The 13,002-nt window shown below is 43.1% G+C and overlaps 1 protein-coding gene across 1 annotated transcript in view; it reads left to right on the plus strand.

The window, feature by feature from the left end:
- Positions 1-13,002, plus strand: part of tenm1 (teneurin transmembrane protein 1) — a 1,283,715-nt gene that overhangs the window by 1,043,112 nt on the left and 227,601 nt on the right. The window contains exon 11 of the mRNA XM_078547452.1: positions 9,771-9,971. Coding sequence (XP_078403578.1) covers positions 9,771-9,971 — 201 coding nt within the window. The remainder of the gene's footprint in view (positions 1-9,770; positions 9,972-13,002) is intronic.

Consider the following 13,002-nt stretch of genomic DNA (forward strand, 5'->3'; position numbering starts at 1 on the left):
TAGGCACGAAGGGGTCAGCTCAAAGCCAACTTTGTTTCCAGGGTTGCGGGCAAACCATCTGGACCTTCCCCCCTCTCCCCCCACCCCGCTAATATTCGGCACTTAATGTTCATAATTGGGTGAATTGGCATTCATAGAACATTAAAGCACTGCTGATCATCCCCCTAAATTCATTGGAAAACAGCTCTAATTAATCCACCGACTCAGAATTGGTGTTTTTACATACTTGCTAAGGGAAGTTGTGCTAGAGTTTCCATTCCTGGGACTGAATTTTACAGGCCACCCGTGGGCAGGAAAGCAGGTGGGTGGACCTACAAATTAGGGTTCTGTGCCATCAGGGGGGGTACCTGCCTCTGGCTCACCCACCCCACCCCCACCATGATTTTCTGAGCAGTGGGGCATTGGGTGGGTCGCCCGCCCCTGGCCCAATAGTGTGGGCAATTAATGTAGCTCTGTGGGGCCCCAAGAGATATCTGATTTATGATTAAAGGTCATCTGCAGATGCTATCTGATTTGCTAAGTATTTCCAGCATTTTCTGTTTTTAGGTCAGTTATGGTTGTGCACAATTTATTTTGTGCCTCCTATTTTTCAGGCTTGTCTTATTTGCTGCTTCATTCCTTGGTGGTCTGCCCATTGTTAATGCCTCTTTGCAACCAGCCATTGGCTATTTAAGTACCAAAGCACCCTGGGTGATGACCTGCTGGATTATGTTCTTTGTTGCGACAAATGATTTTAATTATTGCTTTGGCCCATTCAGAAGACAATGTTTTTACTAGAACATGTAATTTTTAAAAAATGATTTGTTCATGGGATGTGGGCGTCACTGGCTAGGTCAGCATTTGTTCAGAGTCTGAACCCTTGTTCAGAGGGCATTTAAGAGTTAACCACATTGCTGTGGGTCTGGAGTCACATGTAGGCCAGACCAGGTAAGGACAGCAGATTGCCTTCCCTAAAGGACATTGGTGAACCACATGGGTTTTTACAACAATCGGCAATGGTTTCATGGTCATCATCAGACTTTTAATCCCAGATTTTTTTTTATTGACTTCAAGTTTCACCATCTGCCATGGTGGGATTCGAACTCTGGTCCCAAGAGCATTACCAGGATTACCAGTCCAGTGACAATACCAGTACTCCACTGCATCCCCCCAAAATACAAAATATAGTACGCTTGGAAACAAATGGATCTTTATACATTCAGTGTGGGCTGTCACACTGTACAAGTCACTTGTCCTAATTGTATACAATTTCCTCTGATGAATGTACTTGCCTTTTCTCCCCAATACTTACCCAAAAAAACACAAATCCAGGATCATCAGCATGAGCCTGTTTTCCCTTATCCCATGGAACAGCACATTGGTACATCAGTATTTCCACTGTGGGCCATTTGTAACAGTGTATGCTTTGTTCTATTTATTGTTAGCTGACAGTGGAGTACAAACAGAAATGTAATTTCACACATTATGATTTATTTTCCACTGCCACTTGTGTGAATGAAAACATTTAGTTAGGAACCAAAAATGCCATTATCTAAAACAGCAATATGCACATCCTGAACCATAGAGACACAAATCCTTCTGAACAATCTATGAGACACCATTGATAATGTAAGCTAGAGAAAATGTCACACCCAAGGTCACTTTTTCACTTTCCAGACTGGAGGATTTCAGTGGAGCCTCTAATCTCACAGCACAATCTGTAATTGATAATCCTTTTGCTTTATTACCTCCACCTTGCATTCTATTTCATTGCACTGTGAATAAAGGCTGCTTCTGTGTAACTAATTTTTGACTCTTAAATGCTTAAATTACTGCTACTGAGCTGGGTGCTATACACTAGAGCTGAAACCTTAAAAAATAACACTCCAGAAGCAAGATCATTGATTTCTGATTTTTAAGGGAAAAATGAATGGAATTAAACTCATGCAAGTTACTATGTGAGCTGTCGCTAGTGTTTCTGTTAGTTGATAAGGTCATGATATCATTCTCACTCATCTCATTGGAGCACATCACTGATCCTTTAATTAATGTTTTCAACAAGCCTTGTTATTTTCCATGGCATTTCCTCCAGCTAATTTGGGGAGGCTGGCATTCAAGGGGCATTCTCTAAGTAATAAGGTACCAACCAGGGCCTCAAAAGCACAATCACAGAAACAGGAAACTTGGGAGAATTATAGGAATTTTTGTAAGCCTATTCAGATTAAAGTTTCTTATTGTTTGACCTGAATAGAAATACTTCAAATGGTCAAACAACCTGGTCCAGGCCTTACATTGCTGGGGAAAACCCATCAGATCAGATGAGGGGAAAATTCTCATTCCAAAGGTCTTCTTCCTAGCAAAGGGCCCAAGATTTCCATTGATGCGCAAATCTGAATTACTTTTAAACACCTGTAAAGTGTATCTTTTGGTTGTTGGTGAAAATTCAACAGAGACAAATAGGCACTTAGATATTCCATAACTACAAGCTTTCAATTTCAGGTAAATGTAACTGTTATTCTGTCACTTTTCAAATGATGCGCAAAAAAATTTGATTGTTTTACAGTCCCCAAGATGAAAACAGAAGATTTTGTGATAAATGTTAGTGAATCAAGCACTAAGTGCTTTCTGTTGTACAAGCATTGCCATCCTCCACAATAATAGGCTTCTCTCCCCTATCCCAGCAGCCTACTTGGCAGCAATAAGTTGCTTTGCGACCCATTTTCACAATGGTTTTGCTGAAGTATTAAGATGTAGCCTTCTGCAATTTTGTTGCAATTTATCTGAAAATTGTTGCATTTTTCAGGTAACATTTTGCAAATAGCTCAACTGCATTTTAACAAAACGATGCCACCACCAAACACATCTTCCCCTCACCTCCACTGTCAGCATTTTGTAGGGACTATTCCCTCTGTGACACCTGGTCCACCCTTCTATCACCCCCAAAACCTCATCCGATTCCCATGGCACCTTCCCATGCAATTGCAGGAGGTGTAAAACCTGTCCCATTACCTCCTTCCCCCTCACCATCCAAGGTCCCAAACACTACTCCAGGTGAAGCAGCGATTCATTTGCACTTCTTTCAATTTAGACTACTGTATTCTTTGCTCACAATTCAGTCTCCTTTACACCGGGGAGACTAAACGCAGATTGGGTGATCGCTTTGTGGAACACGTTCGCTCAGTCCACAAGCATGACCCCAACCTTCCTGTTACTTGCCATTTTAATTCACCATCTTGCTCTCATGCCTACATTTCTGTCCTCTGCCTGCTACAATATTCCAGTGAAGCCCAACGCAAACTGAAGTAACAGCACCTCATCTTCTGATTAGGCACTTTACAATCTCCTGGGTTTGAGTTCAAAAACTTCAGACTATGAACTCTGTCCTCCATTTTGATATATATATTTTTCCCCAACCCCTCCCCCCACAGGGCCAGTCTGTAACTTGTTCTTATGTTTTGCTTTCAGAGAGTGCTGACCCTTGTTCTGCTATTAGCACATTCTGTTATTTGACTTTTATGCCAATCTTAACACCTGCCTTAACATCTTCCCCCCTTCAGGTCTGAAGAAGAGTCATACGGACTCAAAACATGAACTGTTTCTCCTTCCACAGATGCTGACAGACCTGCTGAGTTTTTCCAGCATTTTTTGTTTTCATTATAACAAAAATGGAAAAATATACCTACTGACCAATGCTCAATAAACATTTTATAAGTCTTGATTTATGAATGATACCTTTTCTATTTAATAAATTAAATAGGTTATAAAACTGTTTAAGGGCACTGGGTATAGGGTGACCAGATTTTCAAAAGTCAAAACTGGAAGTCAATGAAAAGTTTTGGGAAGGTGGGGCTCTGTGATGATGCACATGTTGGGTGACTAGTGGCATGAGTCTGGGGGAGGGGTAGTTGAAGGTCGGAGGTCATATGCTCACATCTCACGAAATATGTCCAGCCAGAGTTCACAGCCCTACCAAGAAACCCAATTATTGATAATAACAGTTATGAACCACAGACTTCTGTTTCAATGACTTTTTTGTCCTCATTTTCTTAAAAAGAAAATGGAACCAAGGTTTCATTTGTCACAAGATCCCAAAATTCTCTATTCCACTCTAACTTCACTGTGTAGTGCACAATGGTAAGACCAATCACCATTTAAAAGCCTCGTTTAGTTTCATTTGCACACTGGATTCTAACAATTGATGTTTTCAGCCAGAAGCAAATGTACCTCTGAAATGCATGTAATTTTTCAATGAGAAGTTTGTCTGAACATGCCACGGCTCAACTGAACTTGCCTGCCACTTTCCTCAGCACAGGTTAGTGGTTTACCGATGGGTGCTGTCCAACTAGCTCATCGAGTGCATCTTGCAGTTCGTGGACACCACTGTCGATCTTCTGTCACCACCCAGAGGGTGATTCCTTCCTGGCTCTGGACGCCAATGAAAAGGATTTGTGTGCCAATGGGAGCGTCCCAGCTCAGCCGCTTAATGGTCTGTGAATGGGCAGCATTCCAATTCCTAGGGTGCAGTACAGTGCAAGAGGGTTTTTTTTGGATTTGTCAACAGTAAGTGGAATGTGATGGGCGAATTAAAGGGGAGGGGACTCAGGGGAGCTGAAAACCAAGATATTTGATCAATTTGGAGAAAACTGTCGGACACCAGGGTGTTTAGTGAAAAATCTGGACTGTCCTAACAAAACCAAGATGTCTGGTCACCCTAACTGGGTAGTGTAGTGGATTAGACACTGGCCTTTCACCAACAGGCAGTGGTTTAAATCCAGACCAGACTAATACAACTGAAATCTCGACGTATGCTGGCTGTAAGAAAAGCCTGCAAAATTCCTATCTTAATCATCTTGAGCCATCTCAAACAGCCCATAACAAAAAGCTACACTTAATCTGGTACTAACTGGCACTAAATTGGTTGTGACTTAGAAAAAGCACATAAAGCATGCTGTAGGGAATTTTAAAAATGGTCACATTGTTATAGTAATAGATGCATCTCTTTAATTGAGGCTGAAATGTATTGTTGTGATGCATAGAGGGAGTTACCCTGCATCACATGAGGGAAGTTTGCAAGCTGCTTGTATCAATGTGACTGGGCATGGACTGATAGCAGATCACAAGCCTGTGTTGGAAAAGAGGAGCACCTCAATTTTTTGCCTCATTATGTTTGTGATTATGCAAATGAGTTGAAACAGAAACTTGAACCAATAATTTCTCCTTGTAAAACTAGTGCAATTTCAAGCCCAATTTGTGCCTAAATTGCCAATTGTGTCTGAAGCGACAGCTCTACTCTAATATTTCTGCTCTTGGTCAGGCTTGTTGTCATCTCTGGGTACCCCCTTTTCTGCAGTAATGTCCCTTACTTTGATGAGCACAAAAGCCACAAGCACCTCTTGATCTAAAAATAGATAGAGAATGAAATTTCTTTTCATTTATGATACTTTTTTTTCATTTTTGGTGTCAGCTTTCACATGTACACTATTGACACCCAACCCTCCACCACATCACTGGCTTATCCAATCCTTCTGTGTGGCCAGGCTGCTTGTCCGACATCCATTTCTGGATGCATTTCAATGTTCTTCTGTTAAACGTTGGGGAGACTGAGGCCATCCACTTCAGACCCCTTCCAAAAACCCACTGCCAATTCCACCACACTCCCTGATCACTGTTTCAAGTTGAACCAGTCCAGTCCTATTTGATTCTGAGTTGTTTTCATTGCCATAGCCTTTTCTTCACTCACCCACTTCCACTGCCAAAACATTAATCTGCCCCAGCTCCTGCGTCAGTCCATCTGCTGCTGAAACCACCATTCATACTTTTGTCACCTCCAGACTTGACTAATCTAATATTTCCCTGTCTGGCCTCCCATCCTCCATAAATTTCAGCTCATACCCCATAAACTTCAGCTCATCCAAATTTCTATGAACATACAAACATACAAAATAGCCATTTGGCCCCTCGAGCCTGCTCCACCATTCAATAAGATCATGGTTGATCTGTTGTGTTTCGAATTCCACATTCCCATCGACCTCCTGATAACCTTTTAATTCCCTTGCCTAACAAGGATCTGTTGATCTTTGCCTTAAAAATATACAATGACCAGGCTTCTACCCCGTTCTAAGGCAAAGAGTTCGCCTTCTGAGAGAAAAAATTCTCCTCGGGCAGAATTTTTAGGCCAGCGTGCAGGCACGCGCCTGACCCAATCAGAAATTGCGGAATTGCGCGTGATGACTTCGGGTGAGCGTCCCGATGTCACCTGCACTCATGCGATATTTCGTTCGGTGGGCATGCTCCCGACACTTGCGCGCACCCGCCGACAATTAAGAAGACAATTGAAGTTGTTAAGGTTCCAATTATCCCCGATTTCCTGTGTCCGGTGGACGGGCAAATCTGCCAGGTGGACTTTGTATTGTTGATGAAACCTCATCCAAGGGCGGGGTGAAGGCTTCCGTTATTAAATTTAAAATAAAATGTATGGGCAGAATTTCCATCATGTATATGTTCAGGTGACTGATCCTGATGCGTGGACATTTTTTCCCAGGTTTTAAAATCTTTATTTAATTGTTTTGAAGTCTTCAGCTCCCTGCCTTCAGGAAGCTTTCATTCAGTGCTCGTCCGTGCCCACACTTACATCAGCGCCTACCGTCCTCCGCACCCCCCCCCCCACCCACCCCAGCAGCGCTGAGCATTTCAATACGCACTTCACGCTGGCTGACCGCTAATTGGCCAGCCAGCATGAAATTGCGGTCGGGGGCCAATCGCGGGCAGTGGTCTGTTTCCCAACCATTCCCGGGCCCGCTGATCATACACGCATACTGACCTAAAGATCCTGCCCCTCATCTCTGTCCTAAAAGGGTAACCCCTAATTTTAAAACAGTGTCCCCTAGTTCTGGACTCTTCCACAAGAGGAAACATACTTTCCACGTCCACTTTGTCAAGACCGTTCAGGATCTTATATACTTCAATCAAGTCGCACCTCACTCTTCTAAGCTCCAGTGGAAACAAGCCCAGTCTGTCCAACCTTCCTTCATAAGACAACACCCTCATTCCAAGTATCAATCTAGTGAACCTGTTCTGAACCACCTCCAAAGCACTTGCATCTTTCCTTAAATAAGGAGACCAAAGCTGCACACCAATGTAATGATCTCACCAATGTCTTGTATAACTGAAGCATGACATCCTTACTTTTATAATCAATTCCTCTCATAATAAAGGATATCATTCCAACCTTCTTGATTATGTGATGTACCTGCATAATAACTTCTTGTGACTCACGCACGAGAACACCTAGATCCCTCTGCACCTTGGAATTCCGTAGTTGCTCTCCAGTTAAGTAATGCTCCGTTTATTTTATTCTTGCTGCCAAAGTGAACAACTTCATATTTTCCCACATTATATTCCATCTGCCAGATTTTTTCACACTCACTCAACCTAACTATATCCATCTGCAAGCTCCTTATGTCTTCTTCATAACATACTTTCCTACCTATCTTTGTGTCATCTGCAATTTAGCTACCATGCCTTCACTCCCCTCATCTAAACCATTGATGTAAATTGTAAAAAGTTGAGACCCCAGCATACACCCCTGCAGGACCCCACTTGTCACATCCTGCCAATCAGCCAAAGACCCATTTATGCATGCTTTCTGTTTTCTGCCAGCCAGCCAATCTTATAACCATGCGACTATGTTACCCCCTACACCATGGCCTAAATTTTTCAGTCAGCATGCGGGAGTGGGCCCTACATGCCAGGGTATAAAATGAAGCGTGATGGCATTGGGCGTGCATCCCAATGTCATCATGCTGTCTCGCGATGTTTTGTTCGGCAGGCGTGTGCCAGAGTCGGCTGCGCACCCGCCGAAATTTAAACGGCCTATTAAGGCCATTAAAGAAGTAATTAAGGTCATTGTTTACGCTGCCCGCCCAACCTTAAGGTTGGTGAGCAGGCGAACAGGCCAAGCAGCCTTCACGTTTTTTAGGAAAACTCATCCACGAGCAAGATGAGGTGTCCTAAAGCTTTTATGAGGGGACATGTTTAATTAAATTTTCCATCCATTTATTTATTTATTTCAAAAGCGCTTCAATCTCCCTGAGGCAGCTTCATGCCTCAGGGAGATTGAAACACTCTTTTGCACGCATGTGCAAAAGGGCGCTGGCCCCGACTCTACCTCCTCCCCCCGCCCGCACAAGTAGCGCTGAGTGCTACCACTCACACCTTATGCTGGGCAGGCCTTAATTGGCCCGCCCGTGTAAGATGGCAGCACAGAGCTGATCATGGGTGGCGGTCGGATCCGTGACTGCCCACTCCCGCCAAGCCTGCCCACCAACTGAAAAATTCAGGCCCATGAGCTTATATTTTCAGCAATAACCTTTGCTGTGGCACCCTATCAAATGTCTTCTGGAAATTGAAGTACAGCACATCTACCCACTCCCCTTCATCCACAGCATATGTTACTCCTTCAAAGAACTCTAATAAATTAGTTAAACATGATTTCCCTTTCACAAAACCATGCTGACTCTCACCGATTACCTTGGACTTTTCTAAGTACCCAGCTATAACCTCTTTAATTATCAATTCTAGCCTTCCCCACAACAGATATGAAGCTAACAGGCCTATAGTTTCCTGTTTTCTGCCCCCTCCTTTCTTGAATAGAGGGGCTATATTTGCAACTTTTCAACCTGATAGAACCTTTTCAGAATTTAGGGAACTTTCGAAAATTAACACCAATGTATCTACTACCTCATTAGCCACCTCTTTTAAGACCCTAGGATGCAGTCCATCTGGCCCCAGAGAATGGTCAGCCCGCAGCTCTTTTACTCTTTTCCTTTTTAAATATCTGTAGAAACCCTTGATATCAGTTTTCACATTTCTACCTAGCTCCTCTCATACTCTAATTTCTTTCTCCTGATTAACCTTTTAGTTATTCACTGCCATTCTTGGCACAGTTATATGCTTTTTTCTAAAGTCTGATGTTTTCCCTAACTTCCTTAGTTAACCACAAAGAGTGGGTCCTCCCTTTAGGATTTTTCTTTCTAGTAGGAATATACTTATTCTGAGTATTCTGAAATATCCCCTTAAATGTCTGCCTCTGCTTCTCTATTGATCTATCCCCTAGCCTAGTATCCCAGTTCACTTCAGCTATCTCAGCTTTCATGCCCACATAGTTGCCCTTATTTATGTTTAAAATACTAGTCTTAGACCCACTCTTCTCCCTTTCAACTGGATGTAAACTTCAATCATATTGTGGTTGCTGCTACCTAGGGGTGCCTTCACTCTGAGGTCATTAATTAATCCTATCACATTCTACTACCTTCACCCTATCCCACACTAAATTTCGCACCTATCACCCTTGTGCTTGATGATCTATGTTGGGTGCTGGTCTCCCAATAGCCTGAAATTTAAAAATTCTTAAATTTTAAATTCCCTGCAGAACCTTGGATTCGGCCTATCTCTGTGACCTTTCTGAGCCCTACAACCCTCCAGCATTTCTGTGCTCCTCCAGCTCTAATCTTTTGAGTATCTCCCACTTCCATTGGTGGCCATGGCCATCAAGCGTCCAGGCTCCAAACTCTCAATTTTCTCCCTAAACCTCTCTTCCACTTCAGCTCTCTCTCTATTCCTTTAAGATCCTCCATAAAACAGTCAGCTGGGCTTTAGGTGATTTCTCATTCTTTTGTTTGGTGTTGATTTCATTATATTTCTATATGCGCCTTATGCTAAGGGGACAATTTGATTGCAAGTTGTTGTTGGTGTTTGCCTTAAACTGTCCTTTTTTTCCCTTTTTTCTTTAGAAGACTGCTTGGACCCGACATGTTCTGGCCATGGTGTGTGTGTACAGCGTGAATGTCACTGTGCTGCTGGCTGGGGAGGGATCAAGTGTGAAGTTCCAGCAGTTGTTTGCAATGAGCAATGCTCAGGCCATGGGACCCTATTGCCAGAAACAAATACCTGTAACTGTGACCACAACTGGACAGGGCCTGACTGCTCAACAGGTAATCACACATACTGTCTGCCAATTTTAAACTGCCATTCACAGCCTGTTTTTCTCTATTGGCGTGTGTACTACATAGAGCCAAACTTGTACACACTTGGGGAGGGGAGGGGAGGGGAGGGGATGGGGGAGGGGTGGGTGGGAGTTGCGGATGGTGGTTGCAAGTTGGAACCAGACAATGGAGTTCTCGCCCACCACCTCAAGAGCCAGTAACAGCCCCACGTTGCCTCCCCTGGGGAAGGTCAGAGGTGGGCCTTCCCTGGGATCAAGGACCTCGGGGGCAGAAATCCAGTCAGAGTCTGGAAGCTCCTTATTTCTTTAAATGCTACTAGGGAAGTGTTGGTGGCTTCTGACAAAGCATCCACCAGAAGCCCAGGATCAGTGGGGGAGACAGGCCAAAGGGGAGTGAGGACAGGATGGGAATCGCTGGGTGGAGGTCATGGGAGAGGGGGACAGGGGGTCAGAAGCAAAGGCGAAGACTAGCTCACAGCGCTCCTCCATTTCTGATGCTGGGTCACTCAATCAAGCAAGATGCTTGATAAGGAGGGACCCTCTCCCCTGCCCCCAGGAGGCCACTAGCAAACACACCAGGGTTTGCTGGGCAGCCTTCAGGAGGCACAGGAAAGCTATGCACCTCTCGTTTAATCCCTGAGCCACTACTAAATTGCAGTGGACTCAGAGATAATACATGTCAAACGGCTCATTAATAAGCCTAATTGACATCTCACCCCCAGCAGTGTTTAATCTCATGACAGCCCCTTCTGCCCTTCACCTTAATCAGGGGAGGCTTTGCCGCAGCCAGGAGACTGATGTGGGGCCTCTCCCACAATTAAGTGGAACTGGTCACCATGGTTCCTGCTGCAACAGCCTGCATTAAATCCAGGCCTATGTCCTAAATTTGCTGTAGGACTATTTTCTCTGTGTATTTCTAACAAAATATACTAAAAGCCAAAGCTATTATGCACTACCTTCATTTTATTCTTGTGTTACATGCTGCACTGTATTTAGACAATGCTGTACAATTATATATGTGCGCAAAGTCCTGCGATAGTTAAAAATTAGAAAGTAAGAAGGAGAGTCAGGTGGAACTTATTCATCCAGCATGACCCAAGTTACCAAGAAAGCCTGTCAAAGTGGATAGTATTTTTTTTAATTTTTCCATTAGCATTGCTGACAAGGCCAGCATTTGATGTTTATCCCTAATTGCCCTTGAGAAGATGGTGATTGTGATGCCATTGACTGTCAAGGGGAGATGGTTAGATTCTCCCTTGTTGGAGATGGTCATTCCCTGGCACTGTGTAGCTTGTATGTCACTTGTCACTTATCAGCCCAAGCCTGAATATTGCCCGGGTCTCACTGCATATGGACACAGACTGCTTCAGTATCTGAGGAGCGGTGCTGTGCACTGTGCAATCATTAGCGAACATCCCCGTTCTGACCCCATGATGGAGGGAAAGCCATTGAGGAAGCAGCTGAAGATGGTTGTATCTGGGACACTACCCCAAAGAACCCCTGTAGCGATGTCATGGGAATGAGATGATTGGGCTCCAACAACCACAACCATCTTCCTTTGTGCTAGGTATGACTCCAAGCAGTAGAGAATTTCCCCCCTGATTCCCATAGACTCCAGTTTTGCTAGGGCTCCATGATGCCACAAACATATAAATATCAAAGAACAATTTGGTGCATTTCTAGAGATAAAGGACTTAGGAAGAAGTAAGAATGTTCTATGAAAATGGGAGGAGCTTCTGGGATATAATGGCTTTTTTCCATAAATGTTCTTATGCTCTATTCTCTCAATATAACATTTCTAAAGGCAGACCTAGATTAAATTGAAGTGATGAGTTCCCACAGATAGCTAAATACATGGTAAGGCACAAGCAGATGTGAAATACGTAGCTGAATCATACCCTTTATTTTCATTGCAATGGAATCTAATCAGCTCAATTATCAAGGCTATATCATGATTACAGATACTTGAAGTTACAGTGTAACCTTTGTTCAAAAATAGTAAGCTGAAGAGGAAGCTGAAGAAAATAGGTTGAATCTGACAGTTATATTGTAAAAGCCTGAAGCTGCTGATTACACACTTGTTAATTTGACGATCTGTGAAAAAAAACATGTGCACAGGGTGTCTTTAACTGTCTGTCAGTTCAAGGAGCTGGATTCATCGACAGCATGAAAGTCATCTTTCAAATTCTGCTTTTCATAAGTGGAATGAGTTTGGGCACGCTCTCACCCCAGTTCCTAGTGGTTGTATGCCCATTACATATTATTCAATGTTAATTGGCAATTTCAATGAAGTATGTTGTTGTTGCTGTTTTCGTATGGGTAAAGGTCATTTCATCATTTCACATAAAGGAATTGCATAGAATAAATAGAAGCTGATTGCTTTCAATGGTTAAATCTGGAATGAGGGGAGGCACAGAGACAGATACATGGTTCAGAACAGAAAGCACCTAGGGGAAATTTTTTTACGTGCTAAAGTTATGAGGCTGTTACATGCAGTACTCGAGTTGATGATTGAAGCAGAGACCATGCCAACCTTTAAGGATAAATTAGGTAGGAAATTGAAGGAAAGAATGAACAAATGAGTATGGGAATAGGGCACACCCATGGGTTCGGACCACTCCTCCTTTGGAGGGTAAATACCAACACAGGCTGATTGAATCATACGGCACCTGATATCTTTAAAATATACCTGTGGAAGGTAGATAGATTCTTGTTAGGCAAGGGAATCAAAGGTTATCGGAGGTAGACGGGAATGTGGAATTCGAAACACAAGCAGATCAGCCATGATCTTATTGAATGACAGAGCAAGCTTAAGGGGTCAAATGGTCTACTCCTGTTCCTATTTCTTATGTTCTTATGGAAAGTGTCTGGTCTGTTAAAAATGAATCCATTTTATTTTGTTGCATAGTACTAAAAAGGAATAATGTTAAAATCAGTTTATTGGATCCTTCAATCAAAATGACTATTTTCAAAGATTACCCATTTCTTAAATTGCTTAAATGCTTCAGGAATTTCATAAA

This window comes from Cetorhinus maximus, chromosome 8, assembly GCF_964194155.1.
Source record: "Cetorhinus maximus chromosome 8, sCetMax3.hap1.1, whole genome shotgun sequence".
Classification (NCBI taxonomy): Eukaryota; Metazoa; Chordata; class Chondrichthyes; order Lamniformes; family Cetorhinidae; genus Cetorhinus; species Cetorhinus maximus.